This window comes from Mus musculus, chromosome 15 (assembly GCF_000001635.26).
Source record: "Mus musculus strain C57BL/6J chromosome 15, GRCm38.p6 C57BL/6J".
Classification (NCBI taxonomy): domain Eukaryota; kingdom Metazoa; phylum Chordata; class Mammalia; order Rodentia; family Muridae; genus Mus; species Mus musculus.
Genome location: NC_000081.6, coordinates 30,312,374 through 30,336,331, shown reverse-complemented (window position 1 = coordinate 30,336,331; position 23,958 = coordinate 30,312,374). Strand labels below are relative to the sequence as shown.

Sequence of the window (23,958 nt, the reverse complement as noted above, 5' to 3'; positions counted from 1 at the left end):
TCAAGAAAATATCGTATATGCGTGAGAGATAATCTTATCTTTAAAAATAGTATTTGTCTTTATGGATTTCAAGTTTCTCAATATTATAAATGTAGAAGCTATGAAAAAAGGAAGTGTGTCAACCTCTGATGGATCAACACAAAAAGACAGAAATTTCTTTTAAATTTCCATATAACTAGAAAGGTTCTGAATGTGAGTTGGAGTTGGTTGGGAAAAGTGTTTCACAAGTACATCAATCACGGGGTTCGACAAGGAGATAACTACTCAGGGGAAGAATCAGGATGACCCAAGCATGGGCTTGGGCTTCTCAGGGCTGAGCCACCATAAAGCACTGAGATTCTCAAGTAAGTTAAAGAACACAAGTACGCAGTGGAGTGATTTGGCAGAGTGGAGGCTTGGCAAAGCCTTCATCCCTGTCTTTTCCTTTGCTGAGTAGGATATTGTAAGTGACTATAAGTATATGAATGTTTTGCCTGCCTGTATGTATCCATACCATGTGTGTGTGTTTCCTGCAGAGGTCAGAAGAATGCATTGGAGGGCACCTTAGAACTGCAGAGGCCATTCCAAGCCGCCATGTGAGTACTGAGAACTGAACCCAGGTCCTCTGCAAGAACAGCCAGTGTTCTTATCACACTGAGACAGTGCTCAACCCACTTGTCTACTTTTTAATGTTAAATTTACGTTACTATCGTTAATATTCTGCGGCCTCACACTTCTTATGGTCCCTGATAACTTGCATTTTCTGCCTACAAATCCTCTTCACCATTTCCCTTGGACATTTTTCTATCTGGTGTAAGTCAATAACTTTAATTTTGAGCTGTTGATCCACACGGGCATCATTTAAGTCCTCCTCTGTAGTAAACTGCACTACTAACTGGAGAGGAACTGGGTACTTGCCCGAATCTGAATCTGCTACAAGCCCTTCATCATGTCCTATGCAGACATAACTCATTTGAGTCCCATCCATTTGAGTATTGCTGTGATTAGTGTGTCTGGTAAAGGAGATTCTATCCCTTTTTGAACCTACAAATATTGATATATCCATAAAATCATAAAATTATCATTTGTTAACCAAACAACCAGAGAGATGACACTGGTTACAATTGCTTAAAGGTAGGCAGGGCACGTAACTCGGTAGAGTGCATTCCTAGCATGCAAGAGACATGAGATCTGATCCCCAAAATCTGATAAGCCAAGCATGTTGGTACATGCTTGTAATTCTAGCCCTTGGAAAGCAGAGGCAGGAGGATCAGAAATTCAAAGTTGGTTCCTTCAGAGTCATAGTTTATGCCCAGACAAGGTTACATGAGGCTATGTTAAAAGTACTAAGCCTTTGTCTAACTGTATTGTGACTTTGGGAGATAGCAATACTGCGATGAGCTGAAGTTTGTCTACACAGGACCTTGGCATGTCTTTCCACTCATTCTGAGCTATATTATCAATGAATCCTGTGACAAAACAGGACCCATCAGACACATTTGTCCTGCCCTTCTCTTGTTAAATTGTCACTGCTCCTTTTGTATTTTATCACTGAACTAAAGTCAGGAAGACTTCCAGTTCAAGGTCAAATTAGACACTGGGCTAGGTCAACTGTAGTGAGGAAGTACCTTGCGTTCCAGGACTAGCAGTAACCCCTTCTGGGCTCCCATCTCCACTATTCCTTACACAGATCAGAAACTTCACGAGCAGGATTTTCACTAGAAGATTCATGGAGCAGAACAAGCTCCTACTTAACACTCTCTCACTCTAGACTATTAGATCGATTTACTCAGCCCTCCCCTGCAGCCCTATTTAGCCACAAACTTCCTGAAGCAGGGGTTGGAGGGACATTTCTGAGAGGATCATTGATCTTTGCTGTCAATGGCATCTCCTTTAGCTTTTCTGATAGACTGACACAGAGGTGGCTTCCTACGTTTATCTAATCAGCCCCTCTTATTACACATTATCTGCTTCCTCTTCAGCCTTTCATTATGCATACAGAACAGCAACTGTTCTTAATTGCCCCACTTTAGCACTGTGCTCTGACACAGAATTCCTGCCGGTAACCAGGTAAATTTCCACAATGCTTTTGCTAAGCTCACGGAACAAAGCACCTCAAATCCAATGGCAAACAGAGAGAAGACCAGAGAAATGGGGTATGCAGGAGCAGTGAGGCTGGACAGAGAGGAGGGTGTGTCAGGACAGTGATGTAGATTAGAGAGGAGGGTATGTCAGGGAAAGTAATGTAGAATAGAGAGGAGGGTGTGTCAGGACAGTGATGTAGAATAGAGAGGAGGGTGTGTCAGGGGCAGTGATGCAGTATAGAGAGGAAGGTGTGTCAGAGGCAGTGATGTAGAATTGGTAGGAGGGTGTGTCAGGGGCAGTGATGTAGAATAGAGAGGAGGGTGTGTCATGGAGAGTAATGTAGAATAGAGAAGAGGGTGTGTCAGAAACAGTGAGGTAGAATAGAGAGGAGGGTGTGTCAGGTCAGGGATGTAGAATAGAGATGAGTTTGTGCCAGGGGCAGTGATGTAAAATAGACAGGATAATGTGTCAGAGACAGTGATGTAGAGTAGAGAGGAGGGTGTGTCAGGGAAAGTGATGTAGACTATATAGGAGGGTGTGTCAGGAGAGTGATGTAGAATAGAGAGGAGGGTGTGTCAGAGAGAGTGATGTAGAATAGAGAGGAGGGTGTGTCAGGAGAGTGATGTAGAATAGAGAGGAGGGTGTGTCAGAGAGAGTGATGTAGAATAGAGAGGAGGGTGTGTCTGAGAGAGTGAAGTAGAATAGAGAAGAGGGTGTGTGAGGAACAGTGATGTAGAATAGAGAGGAGGGTGTGTCAGGGGCAGTGATGTAGAATAGAGAGGAGTGTGTGTCAGGAGGTGTGATGTAGAATAGAGAGGAAGGTGTGTCAAAGACAGTGATATAGAATAGAGAGGAGGGTGTGTCTGGACATTAATGTAGAATAGAGAGGAGGGTGTCACAGAGAAGGTGATATAGAATAGAGAGGAGGGTTTGTCAGGGGCAGTGGTGTAAATAGAGAGGAGGGTGTGTCAGGACAGTGATGTAGAATAGAGAGGAGGGTGTGTCAGGGAAGGGATGTAGAATAGAGAGGAGGGTGTGTGTCAGGGGCTTAGGTTGAACCCTGGACAAAATATGGAAGAGATTGTTGTGAGGCTCGACAGCATCAAAGTGTAAATAAAGTTTGCAAGAATTCATCATTAAATTCAAATTAACTAGTTGAAAATAGCCTGAATTCACACTATAGTTCTAACTGCTAAATATCCCATTTCACATCATGGGTAGAAGTGCTTAATTTCACATCTCTAGATGACACATGTTTTAAGTTATAATACTGTACTCTCTAAAGTACTAGAGTTACATGTCCACTGCATTTTTCTTTAAAACTCAAAATCTCACTTTACTCCCTAGATCAGAAGAAAATACGAGTCTAGATCCAAATTTCTATAATTGCTTACCATCCCTGATTTATAAGGAATACAACTTCCATGGAACAGTTCTTTTAAATCTCAGCCTTTAATTTTATGTATTTATTCATTTTTAGAGTAATGTCATGTTTGAGAAGTTAATTAGATTTTGATGACTTTGACAGGGAAGGGTGTATAAAATTTTTCTGTGCAGTAATTAACATGTTTCATATGGTGAATTTTATACATTTTCATCGAAACCTTAAATTTTAGGCCTCCACACAGTCTTTAATATACCAGTGTGATCTGGTTTACCCTCCCCGCCCCCCAAAAAATAACTCATCATAAGAAACACCTGGAAGGGCAATTTTGCTTAAACTACTGAGATTCTCAACATATTCTTAATTTTTAGCTCTCTGGATAAATGCTGACAGTTTATTAGACAATATTTTCTGCACATCAACTATTTGGCCTGAAACTTTCAATAATTACACATATCAAGTTGATCAATATGTCCTCTAAAGTTTCACGTACAGGAAAGTGTTCTGGTCCTTATATGGAGTATGTTGGACTATGTTACAATATGTTGCACTATGTTTCAGTGTTTCCAGAGGAACAGCATGAAATCAAGAACAACTGTCACCCTACTTTAGTGTTACTTATGTAATAAATTCTAACACAGAACCATTCTCAAACAAAGTAACCATCAACGTTCACCTAAAGAAGCAATGGTCACATGCCCAGACCCATGAGGACCACATTCATGGAATGCGCCTACCTGTTCTTTGACGGAGGCAAGGATAGCAGAGGTGGTTTCCGTCTCAGAGCCATCACCATTGGAGGTGTTTAAGCCTGGGCTCAAGGAGCTGTTCTTCTCTGAGGCTGATGGAGGCTGGTCTGGGACAGGCATAGCTCCTGTAACACAAGAAGACAAGCTCAGACCAGCCAGACATCAGTGTAAGCAGACATAGCAATGAAGGTTACAGTTGGATGAATGAAAGTTAGAAACTGTCTGGACAAGTGTGATATAATTCTGTAACAATGAAGTCAAACAACATGTCACCTTGCATCAACCAACCCCAAACAAATCTGAGCTAGCACAGGCACACCTCTGTGCTCTGTTATCCTGGACAAGGGACAATAAATCATGATACGGTAGAATCAAGATTAGAAGGATGAGAAAAAGGGATAAAAGCACTGAGTCTAAGAATCTGTATAACTTCAGTTGACATCTATTTTATACAAATGCATTACTGTTTCCTATTAGTATTTTTCAATTCAGAAGACAATCTATTACACACACCCCTTGAAAGGAAAAAAAAATCACACAACATCAATGACCAATTATTACCAATATCTAAAATAATAACTCAGAAGAAACTTGGTTGGTACTGTGAAATACAGAAAAGAACTGGTCCATCCCACAAATAGTTATGAAGTTCATACCTCAACAGTGAGCATACAAAACCTTTTAAAACTAGTAGAGACAGAGACCTTTTTCTTTTCCAGTTGATTTTGTTTAGCTTTATGAAAGAAAACAGAAACTCAACTCACATTAGCACCAATACAAAACAGACAGACTGATCTAGGCTAAAAATAAGATGCTCCAAAGTTATATTCGCTCCATTCTATTGATGGAACTCATACACATTCAGATTTAACCCTGTAGATCATGGTGTGAGGTAGTGAGATCTTTGGCAAATGATTAAACTTTTGGGCAAAATTGTTCATGAGCTTATTGGAGCTGTGATAAGGAAGACCAGAACGGACCTCTCCCCCCTCCCACCAAATGAAAACATTGTAAAAAGTATTATCTATGAACCAGGATATAGGTCCTTAGAAGACACTAACTTAGTCATGCCTTGACCTTGAACTTCTTGATTCTCTATAACTGTGAGAAATAATGATGATGATGATGTAATGATGATGATGATTTAATGATGATGATAGTGATGATGGCGGTGGCGATGTATGTATGTATGTATGTACACATATATGTATTTTAGTAGTGCTAAGGATTGAACCTACGGTCTTTTGCAGAGTAGGTAAGCACTCCATCACTGGCAGCACGATGGATTAAGAAAAAGACTGCTCTGTCAGGTATTTTTCTCCTCTTTCAATGATCAGAAACACAGAACGCATTGGAGAACTAAGACCATGCTTATCCACAACACCCTAATAAAAGACTAAGGATGATTAAAAGTTTTTACCATACCCACACAACTGTATTACATGTCCCTCTGGGACCAGTGCTTTTCACGGATTCGAAAGTATTATTCCATTCCAAACACCCTAGCTTTGATACTGAAATAGAAGTTCTATAGATGTTCTTATTCTATGTGATGTGTTACAGTTGTTTAATAATAGTGGGATATAAAAACCTAAGTAAGCCCATGTATGCACTATTTCACCCAAAATATGTAATAAAAATGTGTCATTCAGACTCCTCACTGCACCTTTTGACAACAAACTCCTGGAGGTCTTTATTTGTTAAAGTAAATTACTTTTAATATCACGGGAGGAATCAGGTTAGCACTGGGAAATAAGTCTGTTGCTAACAGAAGGTATGAGAGAATTTAGACAACCATGAACAAGACACAATTTAAATACATAATAATGATCAGCACAAATGCTGAGTAGCGGAGATACAGCCATCGCTGATAAATTCAAGACGTCTATTGGGAAGGATAGACAACAACAGCATGGGTGATTCCTGAATAACTGTGGTGGGGTGTTGTAATCACTTGAAACATATCTATGCATTCATAGAATTTCTCTAGTTGGTCTTTTTTGTGATTGGGTCCCTTGATCATGAAGGATGTAAAAATTCAGGTCAACACACGCACCCAGATAAAGTAGCTGAGAGGTGTTTCAGAAAGGAAGGAGGAAAAGGCACAGAGGAATAAGGCAGAAAGTGCCATGTCTGAGTGACATCACCTCCGAGCCCTCAGAGACCCATCTCTGACCTTGACACTTGACCCTCACCAGTGCCCATGCAAGGGATTATACAGAAGCATCCAGCAATGAGAAAGAAGGAGCCTTGCACACTTCAAATCATAATTATAAATTTTAACCTCCCTAAATTTTATCTGACCCACATTAATTAATGTTCCAGGCTAGTATTATCATCATTAGGGTTTCTGACAAGAAACATTGTCTATGGTAGTGGTTCTCAATTATGCTAACACCGTAACCCTTTAATTTAGTTCCCTTTGTTATGGTGATACTAAGTGTAAAACTATTATTATTTTTGCTACTTCATAAGTGCTATTTTGCTACTTTTGTGAACCATAATGTAAATATCTGATATGCAGGATATCTTATACGCAACCACCGTGAAACAGTCATTAGACCACAAAAGTAAGAGGTCATAGGTTGAGAAACATTGTTCTAAGGTCTCCAAGTTAGTAAGTAGCATCAATGAGTTCAGAACTCTAGCTTTTTTTTGTCTTGCTATTCCTACTTTAGAGGCTTTGGAGATGATTCTATTTCCCACAATCTGTAATCCCCCAGAAATGCCAGTCTATTAATTTTTATTAAGTATATTTCTTAAATGTATGACAATGATTTATCTTAAGAATTAAGGTTTACTCTGGAAATCAGTCTGGTGGTTCCTCAGAAATTGGACATAGTACTACCGAAAAATCCAGCAATACTCAGAAGATGTTCCAACTTGTAATAAGGACACATGCTCCACTATGTTCATAGCAGCCTTACTTATAATAACTAGATGTGGGAAAGAACCCAGATGTCCCTCAACAGAGGAATGGATACAGAAAATGTGGTACATTTACACAATGGAGTACTACTCAACTATTAAAAGCAATGAATTTATGAAATTCTTAGGCAAATGGATGGATCTGGACAGTATCATCTTGAGTGAGGTAACCCAATCACAAAAGAACACACATGATATGCACTCACTGATAAGTGGATATTAGCCCAGAAGCTCAGAATACCCAAGATACAATTTGGAAAACACATGACACTCAAGAAGAAGGAAGACCAAAGTGTGGATACTTCGTTCCTTCTTAGAACGGGGAACAAAATACCCATGGAAGGAGTTACAGAGACAAAGTTCGAAGCTGAGATGGAAGGAAGGACCATCCAGAGACTGCTCCACCTGGGGATCCATCCCATAAACAACCACCAAACCCAGACACTATTGCATATGCCAGCAAGATTCTGCTGATAGGACCCTGATATAGCTGTCTCTAGTGAGGCTATGCTAGTGCCTGGCAAATACAGAAATGGATGCTCACAGTCATTCATTGGATGGAACACAGGGCCCCCAATGAAGGAGCTAGAAAAAGTACCCAAGGAACTAAAGGGGTCTGCAACCCTATAGGAGGCACAACAATATGAGCTAACCAGTACCCACCCCACCCCCAGAGCTTGTGTCTCTGGTTGCATATGAAGCAGAGGATGGCTTAGTAGGCCATCAATGAGAGGAGAGGCCCTTGTTCTTGCGAAGATTATATATCCCAGTACAGAGGAATACCAGGGCCAGGAAGCAGGAGTGGGTGGGTTGGAGAGCAGGGCAGGGGGAAGGTATAGGGGACTTTCGGGACAGCATTTGAAATGTAAATGAAGAAAATATCTTTAAAAAAAAGAGTTAAGGTTTAACCTTCCACATTTGATCCAGATGGCATAAGAGATACCTAGTGTTGTTTATCCAGTCCCCGTTCCTCTCATTCTTCTGGCACAGAAGCAAGAAGAAAAGTGAAATATTCAGGGTTTATTCTGCCATGTAGAAAGTCTCAGCTATGACCAGAGGCAGCTTCCATGCCTGAATGCAAGGGATTCACAATAACTTCTACACTGTAATGTTTGCATCCAGTAGTGACTTAACATTGCTCACTGCTGTGCCTGCGAAGCAAAGACTGTGGACACTTGCTCCCAAATTTCTTAGCTTCTGATGTACAGAGAAGAAATAAAGGAAATGTGGAAAAGACCAGCCTGAACAAGCCCTCAAGTGCCTCAACCTGAGTATAAAAGCCTAAGTAAAAAGGGAAGGAGGAAGGGAAGAAGGCAGGCAGGGAGGAAATTAACCTTCAGCAAATCTACCATCCCAAGTACAGAAATATATTTGCTTTAATGAGGACATGAGTACCTGGTTTTTATATAACACATTCCATATTCAAATAGGAAACTAAGGTAGAGGTTGCATTATTCAGCAACATATTCTAAATAGTTCCTTGAATCCATAAAAGTATCATATAGTTTAATTGTGCAATGGGTACTTAATATTTGGTAAGCATATACTTCAGAAATGACTTATCTCGTGCTTATGTGTAACATTTGTCCCATTCGAATCTAATGGCATTTTTAGGAAATACAAAATTTCCTAAATGTAAAAAAAAGAATATGGGAATGAATGCCATATTATTTGTATTTCAAGTGTTCAATAGCCACTTTGCTCTACAACTACTACATTGGAGAATAAAAGATATTATTAATGTCACACACAGAGTTTTATAAATGATAAAACCTCTGATAAACCCTCCATAGTCCAGTCTTGGATGCAAGGCAAGTCTGTGCTAAGATCCTGAACAGGAGAATTTGAGAGGAATTATTACATTTTGGGTATAACCTGAAGGAAGAGTTTTCAGGAAGTGAGAGAGACAAGACTAGGTTAGCTTAGAGGACTATTCTTAGCCAAGATGTCCTAATGCGGGCAGGACAGACTTTGGGAGGGAGGACCATGCCTATACACCTTCAACTGATTTTCATGATTTTCAACCCATTTTCATGTTACAAAGGCCTCCAGATGTACAGCAAAATGCCTGAGATACTTAACCTATACAAGAAAAAATATTTATATGACTATTCTGGAACTCTGACCCAAAGACTAAGTAGACCTGCTGCTTTTAGATCTCAGGTCACAGGCAAAGTCTGGAAGAGCTAACTTCTCAGCTCACGATCTAGGGAGCAAGAAGCAGAAACGTCAATGTTCTACAGTCTCCATCAATAGCCCGTGGACACCCATTAGACACCACTTCCTAAAAGTCCTACCATTTCCCAATGTGTCACCCTGGAGAGCAAACCTTTCCCACTTGAACCTTTGGGAAACACTCAGGACACAGCATACAACATAAGGTGACCTTGCATGAAACCTTCAAACCTACATCCCCTGTCCTTGATTCCTTGTTTGATGCCAAGACCTGGACAACTGAATTCTTAGCCAGAAATCAGATTTTCTTTTGAATTGTGGAATGAAGAACAGGCAGATTCTGACCAGTATGCATCATGTCTGCAGGTTTGCAGTATTTTTCTTTAATCCAAATAAGTACAGTTTAGAATCAGCAAGGGTGTCTATCCATCTTCTGACACTCTTTACTCTACCCCCAACGTGATCTCAACTCTATAAAAGCTATATTGCTCTCCTGGTCCATTCCTCACACCATGCCAGAAGACCCTGTGTTGCCACTTGCAGATCATCCCCCTCATGACCACGCCCTGCCTGTGTGCTCTAAAACACAAACACACTGTCAGAGCACACTGTTTGTTTTACTTCTGCCACTCGGCCCTTTCATAGTGTACCATCAGTCATACTAAATTAATACTAAATAATGAAGTACTTCAAGTATTGCCATTTAAATATGCATGGAAACGAGCAGCTCGACATTTCAAAGTTTAATATGTTTCAGTGGTTGATTTTATACTTCTTACCCCACTTGCAATACTCCAAAGACTTGAAGAATGAGTATCACTGTTTCTATGAAGAGTCACCTGTATAGAATCCACAGCAAGGCAAGGGTAGATTAGCAGCACCAACACTGAACTCCTCGTTTGTGTAATCACTGTGGACACTCGAGCTGAATCCTAAATGTGTAAATAACGTGTCATTACCGAGGGGAGGCAAAGCACAGCCCTCTGTCAGGTGTGCTCTGAACCCAGAAAATACAGCTATCCTGTCCTCTGCCTTTTAAAAGAGAGATTCAAAATAACTGCTTGTCATAACACAGACAAGATCGTAGTCAATCCCTGTCAAAGCCGAGTAATTAGGATAGAAGTGTGATCTGTCCTGAGCTGTATTCAATTCACCACACCTAGATCAGTAGTTGATGTATAGCAGCTAGTTAATATCTGTTGAGTTAATGTAAGAACTATTAGAGTAAAATCAATAACGGCTGCTTACTAGAGCATGTAACATAAGCAAAATGGGCTCTTCATTGGGAGCACTTCTCTGTACAGCACTTGAGTGATTTATTTTGACTTAGAAAAGATTTTCAGAAATCCTCAGACTAGTTGAAGGCTTTTGCCTCGGTCGACTCCCTACAGTTGGGAATCCTGGGTATTTGGCTACTAAGGTACAACCGTCAATCAAGCAGGCCTGAGAATTGATATAGGGAAAGAGAATCTGAAAAAAAAAAACAAAACAAAACTGGACACAGCATATGATTCAGGGACGGAAAACACTAGCATTGGACTATATTCAGAACACAGAGCAGCAAGAATGCAAAGGCAGGAGGTGGAGAAACGGACACTTTCACACAAGAACTTGAAGCGAGATGCAATGGGAGGTCAGGAGCACAGCTGTAATGGAACCTGTGATGGCAGCACGGGGACTTCCTGGGTTGAGTGCTGAGTTCCGTCACCTGATAAACAAAGAAGAGATGTTCTCTATGTGTGCTCAGAGACATTAGAACTGTGGGAATCATAGTTCAGAGGGCCACCAGAGACATCTGCTGCACGAGCAGAATCTGGTCATCGAGAAAGATGGAAGCAAACTGAGCACTGCCATCGACTTAAGACCTGTAGTATTATTATTCTTAGTGATATAAACTCCATCTGTAGGTCAAAGGGCAGTGCCTTCGAAGGCTACAGCAAAGACTGGCAGCTCCCCAGCCACATTCTAGTACAGCAAGGACTGTAAGAAGGCAAAGGCCCCCTCTCCTCTCATGCTTTTCTTTTTAAGAACGAGATTGTTTACTTCCTCATTGCCCAAAGGAATTCATCAACAGTGTACCCAAAAATATTTTTCAAAGGGTGAAAGCCAGTGAGCAGCTGCATACCTCAAAACCTGTTCGGGGTGAGCCTACATCCTGAGATGCCAAATGTGAGACCGGAGGTAGAGCAAAGTCAACAAGAGGGAAAGTTCACAGTGGGAGCTGACAACGTCCTCTGGCGCAATCGTGACGCTCAGAATCTGAGCATCCAGCGAAAAGGCAAAAGAAGACAGAAGGTTGCATGACTTGGAGTAGAAAGTGGAGTATGGCACAGAAGAGAGGACCAGAACAGATACACGAAGTAAGATGAGAGGCTCACGGGAAAGGAGCCCCTGAGCTGGGATTTGCGGGGCATCAAGACAACTCTCAGAATGCTAAGAGGGAAGGAAATCCAAAGCAGGAGTCAAGAGACCCTACACACACACACATTCACACAGTGACAGCCTTGAATTTGTTAATGGTTGAGAATTTGTCATGTTAGACAACTATCCATTTGTAGCATCCTATATATATGTAGGGTTCCAGCATGCAGCCCACTGAGACAGAAACCCCAAACCTTCACATGATCTTCTGTGAGTAGTACAACCTTCTGCAGCATGTCACCAGACTTTGTGTACACTTGACTTTGGCAAAGCCAAACTCATCTGAGGCTGGCTATGCAAATGATGGCCTGGAAGCTAATTGTGAGCAGAACACCAACATGCATACAGGTCATTTTCTGTTATCTCCTGCTCCCTGGAAACCCCACAGACACCAAGCTCAGCACATTTTCTTATCTCCTAGTAGGAGAGTAACAACAAGCATCCTGATACATCTGTTTGCCTACATCATGGCCTCCTCTAATCACAACCTTTATCAAGAGAGTCGATTGCCTCTGCCAATCATCTGGTCATTACAGGCTGATTTCTTTGATTCTGTGAACTCTGCCAATTGAAACACAGCCTTCCATTTGATACAGAAGGTATGTTTTAAATTGTCACCCAATAACACATAACGCTGTTTTAACTTTTTAAAAAATTCATCAAACATAAATAAAAATGCAATGTGATTGGTTACTTTCTCTATTTAGTTTCTTTCAACTTCGTTTAAAATGTTAAGAGTGGTACCAGTAAGCTAGCTCAGGTAAATATGTCTGATGCTAAATGCCATTGCCTGTCCAATCCCTGAGACCCGCAGAGTGGGAGGGAGAATGGACTCTTGCAGGCTAGCCTCTGACATCTACATGAGCATCGTGGCACACACATCTCTCCTTCACCCCACCCCAAATAAATAAATGACATTTAAAACAGTTGTCCCTTCTAAACTGATGGAAGTAAACTAAGCAGGAAAACACTGGTATAAAATTTAAATTGAGGCTATGGCAGTTAGTGGTCCTGACCTGAACTATGATTGTGTTATTGAGACTAGCAACAATCTCCCCCCCGCCCCCACACACCTTCTTGGTATAGATACAGTATTTACATAGTTCTATGAACATCTTCTATTATTCACTTTATTTTACTTTAGTGGTGTGTGCATGCATGTGTGTGTGTGTTTGTGTATGTGTGCATGCATATGTGTTCATGCGGGTGTGCATGTGTGTGTATACATGTGTGTATATGCATGTGTGTATGCATGCAAGAGTATGCATGCAAGTGTGTGTATGTGTGCATGTGTGTGTGCATACAAGTGTGTGTGCATGTGAATCTGTGTGCATGTGTATGTACATGTGCATGCATGTGTGTGTGCATGTGTGTGCATGTATATGTGTGTATGTGCATGTGTGTGTATGTGTGCATGCATATGTGTTCATGTGTGTGTGCATGTGTGTATACATGTGTGTGTGCATGCAGTGTGTGCATGCATATGTGTATGTGTGCATGTGTGTGCATACATGCATGTGTGTGCATGTTTATGCATGTGTATGTACATGTGCATGCATGTGTGTGTGCATATATGTGTGTGTGTATGTGTGCGTGCGTGTATGTGTGTGTGTGTGTGTGTGTGTGTGTGTGTGTGTGTGTGTATAAATATAGGCACATGCATAACAGAGAAAGTATGTGTTCAGAGGAAAACTTCCAGGTGTTGGTCCTCTCCTTCCAAGGATAAAACTCAGGCCATCAGACACTTTTACCCACAAGCTCGTCATTCCAGTGCACCTTATCACACTGAATCTTCCCGACAGAGCCTCCTCCTGCCTGTATGAATCATCACAGAGACTATTACTTCCTCTTTGTTCATTTTATCTGTATTTCTCCTTCTGCAGCCCTTGCAGACAACTCCAGACAACATGAACCACTTCCTCCTCACTGCTACCTGGCTGTGTGAGCTCTCCTCTGGCACTGCATTCATCCCTGTGAGATCTAACAATCTTACCTTTCCTGGAATGTATTTGTTTTCAAATTTACAACCATTTATTCAAGTAAACATCAAGTTCCAGTCTTCCTCAATAAGTTAAAAGCATTCAGTTAACTAAGAAATGAAGGAAGTGATGCACACGTGCCTAGCACGCTGTGTTCTGTGTATATATTTGTGTGCTGAAGGACATGTCATCTCTAGACCATGAAGGAAAAAAAGCATCATCTTTAAGTCATCCTTCAAAAACCATGGGAAGTATAATTCAAGCCATTCCGATGGTTGTGGATGTTAACACTCATGTGTTCATTAACATTTTCCATAAGCACAAACGAATCAAGCCAGTAAAAATGAAAACAATTATCAAAATACGTCGTGAATCTTACATTGGACATCCAAATAACATCAGTTATAGCTTTGTTATACTTCCTACAGTTAGCAACATTTTAATATTTGAACACTGAAAACAAAACTAAGACCTTTAAAAAACCCTAAAATTAAGAATCAATCAAGGAAAACACTATGCATCAATGCTGGTTAGGGCCAATATTATGGTAAGGTTACAAAACAATAGCTTTTAATATCATATTTGGGGCCCTGCTTTACAACATTACATATTGTTTATGCTTTTTCTATATGCACTGGTTAAACTCCTGGAATAATTTTTTAAAAACATCATTTAGTGTTTTTGAAATTGGGACAATACGAGATATGGCTATGGTCCCTTTCTCCTTTCCATTATTTGAATAGATTTTTATGTCACTTGTAACTAAAACTGCCACTAAATCAATCATACACTTAGACTTGCAGAAACATTGTAAATTTACATTTTTGTCACCTAGTTAGGCCATGGATTCTTCGAGCTCAGAAACTGTGTCTCATTCCCATTTATGACCCCAGTGCCTAGAATCATGCCCTGTAAAGTACTGACATGATATCACTTATTGAATATGTCAAAGTAGGAATAGGGGGGAAATTCATCATTAGCCTCATTTAAAAATGTCAAGAAATTCTATTCCTCAAACACTGATTGTTATACATTTTTCCAGGTTTGTGAAATTGACAAATGAATGAGTTTGGGCAATCCACAGACTATTAAAGTATTCAAGCAGTGTATAATTTTGCCAACCACACAGCTGGTTGTGCCTCCATTTACAACATGTCTGAGTGAAAACAATAATGGTGATATAACAATAGAAAACATTTCATGTTCATACTACGCAAATATCAGAGTTGTCTGCCGCTGGAATCCATAGCCACACTCATTCCCCAAGACAACACAGCAGCTTTTCCCAATCCGACCAAGGCTGACTAAGCTGTACAGACACCTCTCATGGAGACAAGGAAGACAATGCATGGGATGCTAGAATGACAATCTCACCACAATGACAATGGGACAAACAGAAAATGGGCTCTCTCTTATATGATGGGAGGTAATTCTGAACTGTATAATGAAGACTCTCAGGTCAGTTGAATGATTTCAGCTGAAACCTCAGAGAAAAGGGGGAAAGAGCTCACCAAAGGGCATATCACACAGTGAGTGTCCAGAACAGATTGCCACCGTCTAAGAATGTTGAGAATTCCCTTCTCAGCGCCTGGAATCTGAAGGCCCATCTAAAACTAGGATCCATGCAAGATGCTGAACAATCCAAGCTTAACGTGCAAAAGGGCATGGCTTCCAAAATCAGCTCTTTAACCATATTTTAAACAAATAGATATTTCCATTCTAGTGCTAAATGGACTTGCATGATGAAATAAATCTCGGTTTCAAAACCAAGTTCCACAATGCAAAGTAGCCAGTCCTCAAAAGTTAAAATGGTGAGAATGACCAATTCTGACCGTCTCTATTCATTAGATGGAAAGCCCCAAATGCCGGCACTGCACTGTTCAGTAACATTCTCCTACTGTGAGATACTTGAAAGTGTCCACTGAATTTGCAGCAATTTGCCCTTTACATCAATCACAAATATACATGTGATGCTTCACGATTTCTCTGGATGCTGGAAGCCACTTGATCTCCCCTCCACAACCCCCTGCATGACTATCAGTGAGCTCTCAGAATTCACACTGTGAGAAATATTCATTGTCAGATAAGATACTTAATATTTCTAACAGGGTCCATTGCCAATAACAGGGCACAGGGTCTCTACTAATCTTCCACAACTTCAGTTGCTATGACTGGTTTGGAATATGTTTTCAAAAATATTCTTTTATGGCTTAGAGATAATAATGGCTGGAAAATAAGCATAGATATGTGTGTGTGTGTTTGTGTGTGTGTGTGTGTACTCACAACCATAAAATGTCTAAATCTTAAGGTACATAACTTAAGATTTACTACTTACTACAACATATAATTTCAAGAAAAAAAATGAAGTGAGCTTTAGTTTAAGTGCTGCCTTCAAACCTTAACTATATAGAAAATTTTCATTCGCTGAAAAATTCCAAAAAATTTTATAATGTATCCTAATAATTTGTACTCATTGTTCCCTTACAAAACCCTCTCAGATTCTTTCCAGCTTCCTCCCAGCTTCATGTTCTTCTAATGATTAATTAATTAATGGCTAATTATTTTAATCTACTGAGTCCAGTAAGTGGTCTCCATCTCTTCAAGTATATGGTGTTATCCATGGTTTGTTTCTCTCATAAAAGTTACTAAATAAGGAAACATTATTATTTTTGTATGAGAATAAATACACAGACATTAAATACTATATTTTAGATACTTAAGGATCATACTCTGTAATCAATATATAATTTTAAATTGAAAAACAGTTGAATGCTGCAGAAAGGTTGCAATCAGTCGTTAATACTATCTTTGAAATCTGTTTACTCCACCTTCTAATTTCTCAATTTGCAAATATCATTATTGCCATCAAGCATCTAGAAATTTCCCTCTTGTAATAAAAAAAGATTCTTAGTTCCATTCTTCAATTTCATCTACCTATTACTATTTATTATGAAACACAGTCTAAAAGATACAGACAGATGATCAGGTGAAGAGGTTAGGACCAGGTTGAAAGGGTTCTCTGTGGAGTCTATAGTATGGAGTGGGACGTGGGACTTGCTAGGCATGTGTTTCTTAACCTAGAGATGCTGTAACCCTCCTCATCTGGGTTCTTTATAAATACCCATTACAAATCCATAATATATTAACTCATTTCACCATCAAGCAATTGAATACTATTTGTTCCCTGGGACTGGTGGTTAACGTGGGCTTAAATTTCTATTACTAAAGTCAAATAGGTGTTTCCTCTGATAGTCAACTCCCATGCTGAAGCTATCTAGGGATCCACAAGAAGTCATCTAATTAGCATAAAGTAAAGTATCCTTGAAAGTGCTTTTAAGTGTTCTTGGTCCAGAGAGTGAGGATCAAGATCAAATTTGCATCATTTCATTTAACAACATAAATAACAAACATCAAATCATAATGTAATGACCAAATGCAGTCACATCGTATCACACTATTCTAGATTCCTACTTATTCATAGAGACACCATTTGCCCATGGAAGCGTAGGTCTGCTATTCAAGAACAATGCTAACTTTTGTTTCTTTATTTCAATTCATTTTTTTCCTTCACAAGATTAACGTGAGCTGGGCCCTCAAAATTGACTGCAATTTTTAAAGGTTTAAGGTTATAAAAACTTTCAAGAAAGGGAAGTACTTCCTGGCTAAGTGCTGTCCTGTGTGCTCTAGACAGTGTCTAATACTTTAGGAACCAACACTCAGCCCCTGAATAATCTTTAGAACTTGGAGCATTGTTGTATCTTTAAAGATGAGGTGTCATTAATGCAACATGTCATAAATATGAATGTATCAATTAGGTTGTGGTTGTTTAAATATGCTTGGCCCAGGGAGTGGCGCTATTAAGAGGTGTGACCTTGTTTGAGTAGTTGTGGCCTTGGAGGAAGTCAGATGTAGAACTCTCAGCTCTTCCTGCACCATGTCTGCCTGGATGCTGCCATGTTCCTACACTGATCATAATAGACAGAACCTCTGAAACTAAAGCCAGCCCCAATTAAATGCTGTCCTTGGTCATTAATTAATTAAGAGTTGCCTTGGTCATGGTGTCTGTTCACAGCAGTAAAACCCTAAGACAGTGATACTTCCACATATATTTTATGTGCAATTGTGTTCAAAACATGCTCTTAGGTTATTTGGGAAAATGTAATGACTTTAAAATATGCTGACAAATCCTTTGGTATGGTTGTCTTCAGAGAGTGGAGTTTAATTCACTGTCCATGAGAGTAAGAAATATTTGGTAACTTTTTCAAAAATGGTGGAAAGGGTGATGAGTGATTGTGACACCGAATTATAAAAATCACTGTGATTTCTGTCTGTGTTTGTTTGCTCTTGGAACAAGCTGCCATGTTGAGAGAAAAACATCCATTCCCATGAAGTATAGATAAACAGACATAACAGACTCCTCAACAAGACCCATTAGCTCCTTTTTGCTTTGTTTTTATTTTATTTTTAAATTTATTTTTGATTAAAATTTTACCATTTCCCTCTTCCTTCTCATTCCTCCAACCTCTCCTATGCAACAAGTACAAAGCCTATTATTACTATACCCTCCAAACACAGAGATGCTCCCACACATATACACACATATCAGCAATATCATACATACAAAAATAATAGACACAGCCTGCTAAGTCCACCTAGTGTTGCTTAGGTGCATGCGTTTTAGGGATGACCACTTGGTATTGGATAACCAATTGAGGTGTTATCCAACTCTGTTAGAAACAGCCTCTGGGATCTCAAATAGGCATTGCCTAGAGAAAGCCATTGGGGTTTGAGGCTGTTTGTTATTCCACCATTCTAAGCCTGTATGACGGGCAAACCATCCAGAGGTCCAGCCTATAAGTCTGGCACACCATCCTGAGGTCCTGATGAAGCACACTTACAAAGTTTCCTCAGGGGAAAAAACATGGGAATATGAATTTCTTTTAAAGACAAATTTTGTTCTTCCTTTTTATTCTCTTTTCCTTTAGGCTTGAAAAACAATGGCTGCAATTTGTGACAAAGGAACTGAAAGTGATCAGGTTTAATTACCATACCACTGGGAAATACACTCACATGGCCCACTATAATTGGCAGAACAGGGAATAATATCTGTTCAAGGATTTTTGTCAGTTTCAAAGTTGCTCTCATTGTTATACTTTGAAAGTTATGAAGTTCTCAACTAGGAATTAAAAATTATTATTAAATCAGTTCTAAGATTTAAAATAATCTCTATTAAGTATCATTTATGTTATCTTATATGTTAGATATAATCAATAGTTACTGGTAGATGAATGATAATCACATATATTATAGTACATTAGACATAAAAGATGCATTTGTAGAGATGAGAATATTTCTAAATAAAGCAAGGATGTGCTTCCAAAATTGTTATGAGAAAATCCAGGGCACACAGGTATTCACATCATCATCATAGCAGGCAATTAAAGCAATGTTCTTTTAATATATACTTGAACTCCTTTAATAAATACTTTGAAATATTCAAAGGTAAATGCAAAGTCCATATACCATGCATCTTGCTGGTAAGCTTACAGCTAGCCAACACTACGGTTCTCCCCAACGCTCATAACTTTTGTGGGAAAGCCAGCCTTTATGCATCAACATCATTATACCCAAATTTATGAAAAACATTCATAAAAGAATGCAAATTATTTAGGGAAGTTTCCCAAGTGTACACTGCAAATCTGTGGTAACAATATGAAGCTGTTGCTGAGATGCAGGAAACTATACACTTAGCATTTAACTGTAGACACACTGCCATTCACCCTAGGATTCTAGTCCTGTGGGTGTCTTTGCCAGTGAGATGTGTTTCTTTTCTTGTCTTTGCAGGTTTTTTTCAGATAAATATTTTGAATTGGGGATACAGTTTGGGTTTTTTTTTATTGGATATTTTCTTTATTTACATCTCAAATGTTATCCTCTTTCGCAGTTTCCCCTCCAGAAACTCGTATCCCATCCCCTTCCCCCTGCTTCTATGAGGGTGAGGGTTCTCGCCAACCTACCCACTCCCACCTCCCCACCCTGGCATTCCCCTACACTGGAGCATTGAGCCTTCACAGGACCAAGGTCTTCTCCTCCCATCACATGCATACATGTATCATTTTAGAGTAGATACCTAGGAAATTTGTTGGGTATAAGAATATGAACATGTTCAGCAGAGATAAATAATGCCGTTGTCCCCTAAGAATTTTTCTAGCAAAGGTCCATCTGCATCAGAAAAATAAATGGCAATTTTCATGTACGTTGACAAATATTGATGAGTGATCTTCGTTGTTTTTGACAATGTGATAATTAAAATGTAATGTACAGTGTCTTATGTGGTATGATCTGGATTTTTAAGCTGAGCAATCTGTTAGACAAGCAGCTGATTCCAGCCACAGAGAACAAAAGTCATTCATTTTCCCTCATGAGTTATGTGTTCTATGTCTTTACAGCACTTATGCATTTCTCTACCGCTAGTGCTGAAATTATTCTGACTCCCAAATCAAAGTACAAGGTATTAACCACTCTGTTTCACAAACGGAAAAATAAATGGGACTCAAGAAAAATAGTGTATATCTTTTCAGCACGCGGTCAACATCAGTCGTCCAGTATTTTGCATTGATTTTCTGGTTATTTTGAATCTTTATTAATGCTTCAGTATAGTAAATCATTTCTTTTTACAGTGTGTGCATGTGTGTGTGTCTGTGGTCATGTCTGTGTAGGTGTCTATATATATGCATGCAAACAGATGTGGATTAAAAGGCCAGCCTCAGGGAGTCATACTAAGAAAGGATGCTCACCTCTTTTGAGGCAGCCCTTCTTAGTCTGAAGCTTAATTCCACTAAATTGGGTGGTCAGCATCCCTCAGGAATCTTCCTGCCTCTTCCTCCCTAGCAAGTTGATATCAAGCCTGCCTAATTATGTCTGGCTTATTCTTTTCTAACCAGGGATCCTGGTTCTTAGAGATTGAATACAAGTCCTTGCACTTGCAAGGCAAGCATTTAGTGTAAAGAGACATCCCTGATGTCATAAAAGCTGTAATTATATTACATTATAAATCCCACTTTAAAATTCATTTGTTGAACAGATGCAAAACCTTGTGGTATCAAGGAAGTACACTTCAATGGAGCTATAACTGAGACTGCTTTTTTCCATTAAGTCAAGATGTTCTTGATTTTTTATACCCAGGAAGGCCTTGAACTTGGTCAACCAATCTTTGTGTTCCATGTAGCAGAAATTATAGACATGCACTGAGATGCCAGTGTGTGTGTTTGTGTGTGTGTGTCTATGTGTGTGTAAGTCTGAGTAGGGATGTACTCTTAAGATGTTAATTGCTTTTGAAAGCCAGAGATAGGCTTTTTAACCACTACAATATCAGTTATATTTTAAATAAAATTCTAATTAAGAAATAATATTATGTTGTGTGTGTGTAAGTTTATACGCTAGACTATTACATTCTTACCTATGTTAACCCTGTAGAATAGAATGATCTGAAAAAGATAATTACTAATTTGCCTGATTTTTTTAAAGATGAAAACATTGGGAACAGAACATGCATTATAATTTTATAATTATAGCACTGTTCTGTACAATAAATCCCTAAAGTATATCCTGAGACTTTGAATCCGATGATGAACATTTCAGCTTTCCTAATCTGACGTGCCTCAGAATCTAGTAAGATGTTCACTACTCGGAAAACCTTCCCAGTGTTTGTGAAGTCTATCCATCACCTTTGAGAGACTCACATTGGCCAAAACTTGAAAGGCAAATTTCAGCAGTTATTAGAAAAGCAAGTTCTTCACACAGGCACAACTGTTTTTAAGTAATCACATTACATTCCAAATCATTGCTGAGTGATAAAATTTTGGAATATTATTTACTCAAAGCTCAATGTTGATATCTAGAATGTTAAAATTCATTTGCACCTTGAAATCTGTCTTTTCCAAGCAGTGTATAATGAATGATTCCACCTTTGGGAAGACTCTCCCTCTGCCCTTAGGTTTTCTACTTCCTTATTTGTCCTCCTTTGTATTATTTTCCATTCCTCACACAATATTGTTTTTTCTTGACAGCGAGCGAGGTCCAGTAGTTAACTGGATTAACTAGGTTTTTGTTTGTTTGTTTGTTTCTACCTCTATCTTGTTGATAAACTTTCCCTATCTCTAAAGATGACTGGTAAATAAGGATTTAATCAATAAAGCCATTACTTTTAAAAGCATGAAAGAAGAACACGTTGGCATTTTTCCAGTGTGAAAGCCTTGTAAGCCTGTGTGTGCTATCAAGACACAGTAGAAAATTTTTGAGGTTAAAATTTGTTTGTTTACACAACTGTCCAAGAATCTGAAGGAAATCATATGTCAAAATTAACAGGCACATTATAACTCCTTGTTTATCTATGAATTTAAAATTCTCCATTATATAAGCACCTAGACTGCTTGCATGAATCCCTGAGTTCAATTTTCAGTACTGGATAAACCAGCTGGGCTGGTGTGCACCTGCAATTCTAATACCTGGGAGATGGAGGCAAGAGGATTGGGAGCTCAAATTCACATGCAGCTACACAGCAAGTTCAAGGCCAGCCTGGGATGCCTATGACGCCATACATAGTTTCTAGAAACCTAAAAATAAAAATAGACATTGTTGATTATATACGGATTTTGACTTAAAAATGCACAAAACATTCAACAATATATCCTTTTTGTTTGTTCCCAGAAAGGTCCGATATCAATCTTTTTTTTTTTCTTAGAAGAAGGCAATTGAAAATTTGCATTTGTGGTGCCATCAGCCTTAGCAGCTATCCTAAAAAATATTATGTGCCCATAGATGGGTTTACAAATGAGACAAAATAATTTTATAATTATAGCACTGTTCTGTGCAATAAATCCCTAAAGTATATCCTGAGACTTTGAATCCTATGATGAACATTTCAGCTTTCCTAATCTGACATGCCTCAGAATCTGGTAAGATGTTCACGACTCGGAAAACCTTCCCAGTGTTTGTGAAGTCTATCCATCACCTTTGAGAGACTCACATTGCCCAAAACTTGAAAGGCAAAGGTTTTATCTTTTATTATTTTTAAAAAGTTTATGTGTATGAGTGTATTTCCGGCAACTATATTTGTGCGTCATGTGCATGCCTGGCAGAAGAGGGCACCAGATACCCTGAAGCTGGGGTTACAGCTGGCTAGAAATGATAGGCCTCAAACTCTGGTCCTTTGGAAGAGCAGCTGATACCCATAACCACTGAGCCTTCTCTCCAGCTTCAATGCTCATAGTTTTAAGTTATACAAATACTTTTCTGGAAGCCAGTAAGAGTACTTACTATGCACCGGGCTGAGCTCTTCCATTAACACTAACTCATTAACAAGCAAGCCGAGGCTGATCTGTTGTTACACCCTACCCCCTCACCAAACCCTTTCCAGAGAGCAAAACTGGGAACTGGAGAAGTGACTCCTACAGAAACTCTTGAGGGGAGAGCTGGTGCCTAAACTATCTTCTTCCCTGCCGCTAGCCTGTGCAGTAAGGTCTCCTGATCCCCTTTACTGTTGGACACCAATGAAGAAGACAGCTCATTACTCAGAAGCAAGCCAGGTCCAGAATGAGCCAGTGCTGCTAGATGCAAAAGCTAAGTTCCTCTTCTTGGAGAAAATGTGCACACACCGACTGGACAGAGCATTCAGGTATTTGTTTGGAAGAGGGAAAGCGAACCAGCAGGGGAGCTCTTCACCAAGCTTAGTATTTAGGCGTTTCAGTGTCTACCATGACAATGAGAAAACATGTTTTTAAAACACTCTCAATTTGCTCCATCAAGTCTTCGTTGCTCTCCAGAGCTCTGGGCATCTGCGGTCACCTGCCTGCTTCAAAGAAGCCTGGGGCCTCCTTCATGTAAATGGCTAAGGGGCATGTTACCAAAGGCTAGCTATGCTGCCTCAAAATCCACTCATCTCCCTTGAATCCATAATTTTTCAATTAACTATTTGCAAATCAAGAGAACATAACTATATCAAGGAGAGGGTTTTCTTATTTTGTGGTTAAATGTCTGCTTTGATAAAACCCCTTAAAGATAAACTATTAAAACACCGTGAAATTAATTACAGAGGAGCCAATGTTAATGGCAAGGGACACATTAGCAATATGGAAATGATTCTTTCGTCAGCATGCTTCACCAGTGCTTTAGATTCCTTGCTCTCTTTAAAGAAACAGAAACTGAAAACCTGTGGGGCAGAGCCATAGTGTTCATCTGGAATGCACAGGACCTGACT

General features: G+C 39.4%; 1 protein-coding gene across 2 annotated transcripts in view; it reads right to left on the bottom strand.

Moving 5' to 3' along the window:
- Ctnnd2 (catenin (cadherin associated protein), delta 2) overlaps nt 1–23,958 on the bottom strand; it is an 856,811-nt gene that overhangs the window by 693,013 nt on the left and 139,840 nt on the right. For both annotated transcript variants that reach the window (NM_008729.3, NM_001355502.2), the window contains exon 2: nt 4,186–4,322. In NM_008729.3, the coding sequence (NP_032755.2) occupies nt 4,186–4,322 (137 nt within the window). The remainder of the gene's footprint in view (nt 1–4,185; nt 4,323–23,958) is intronic.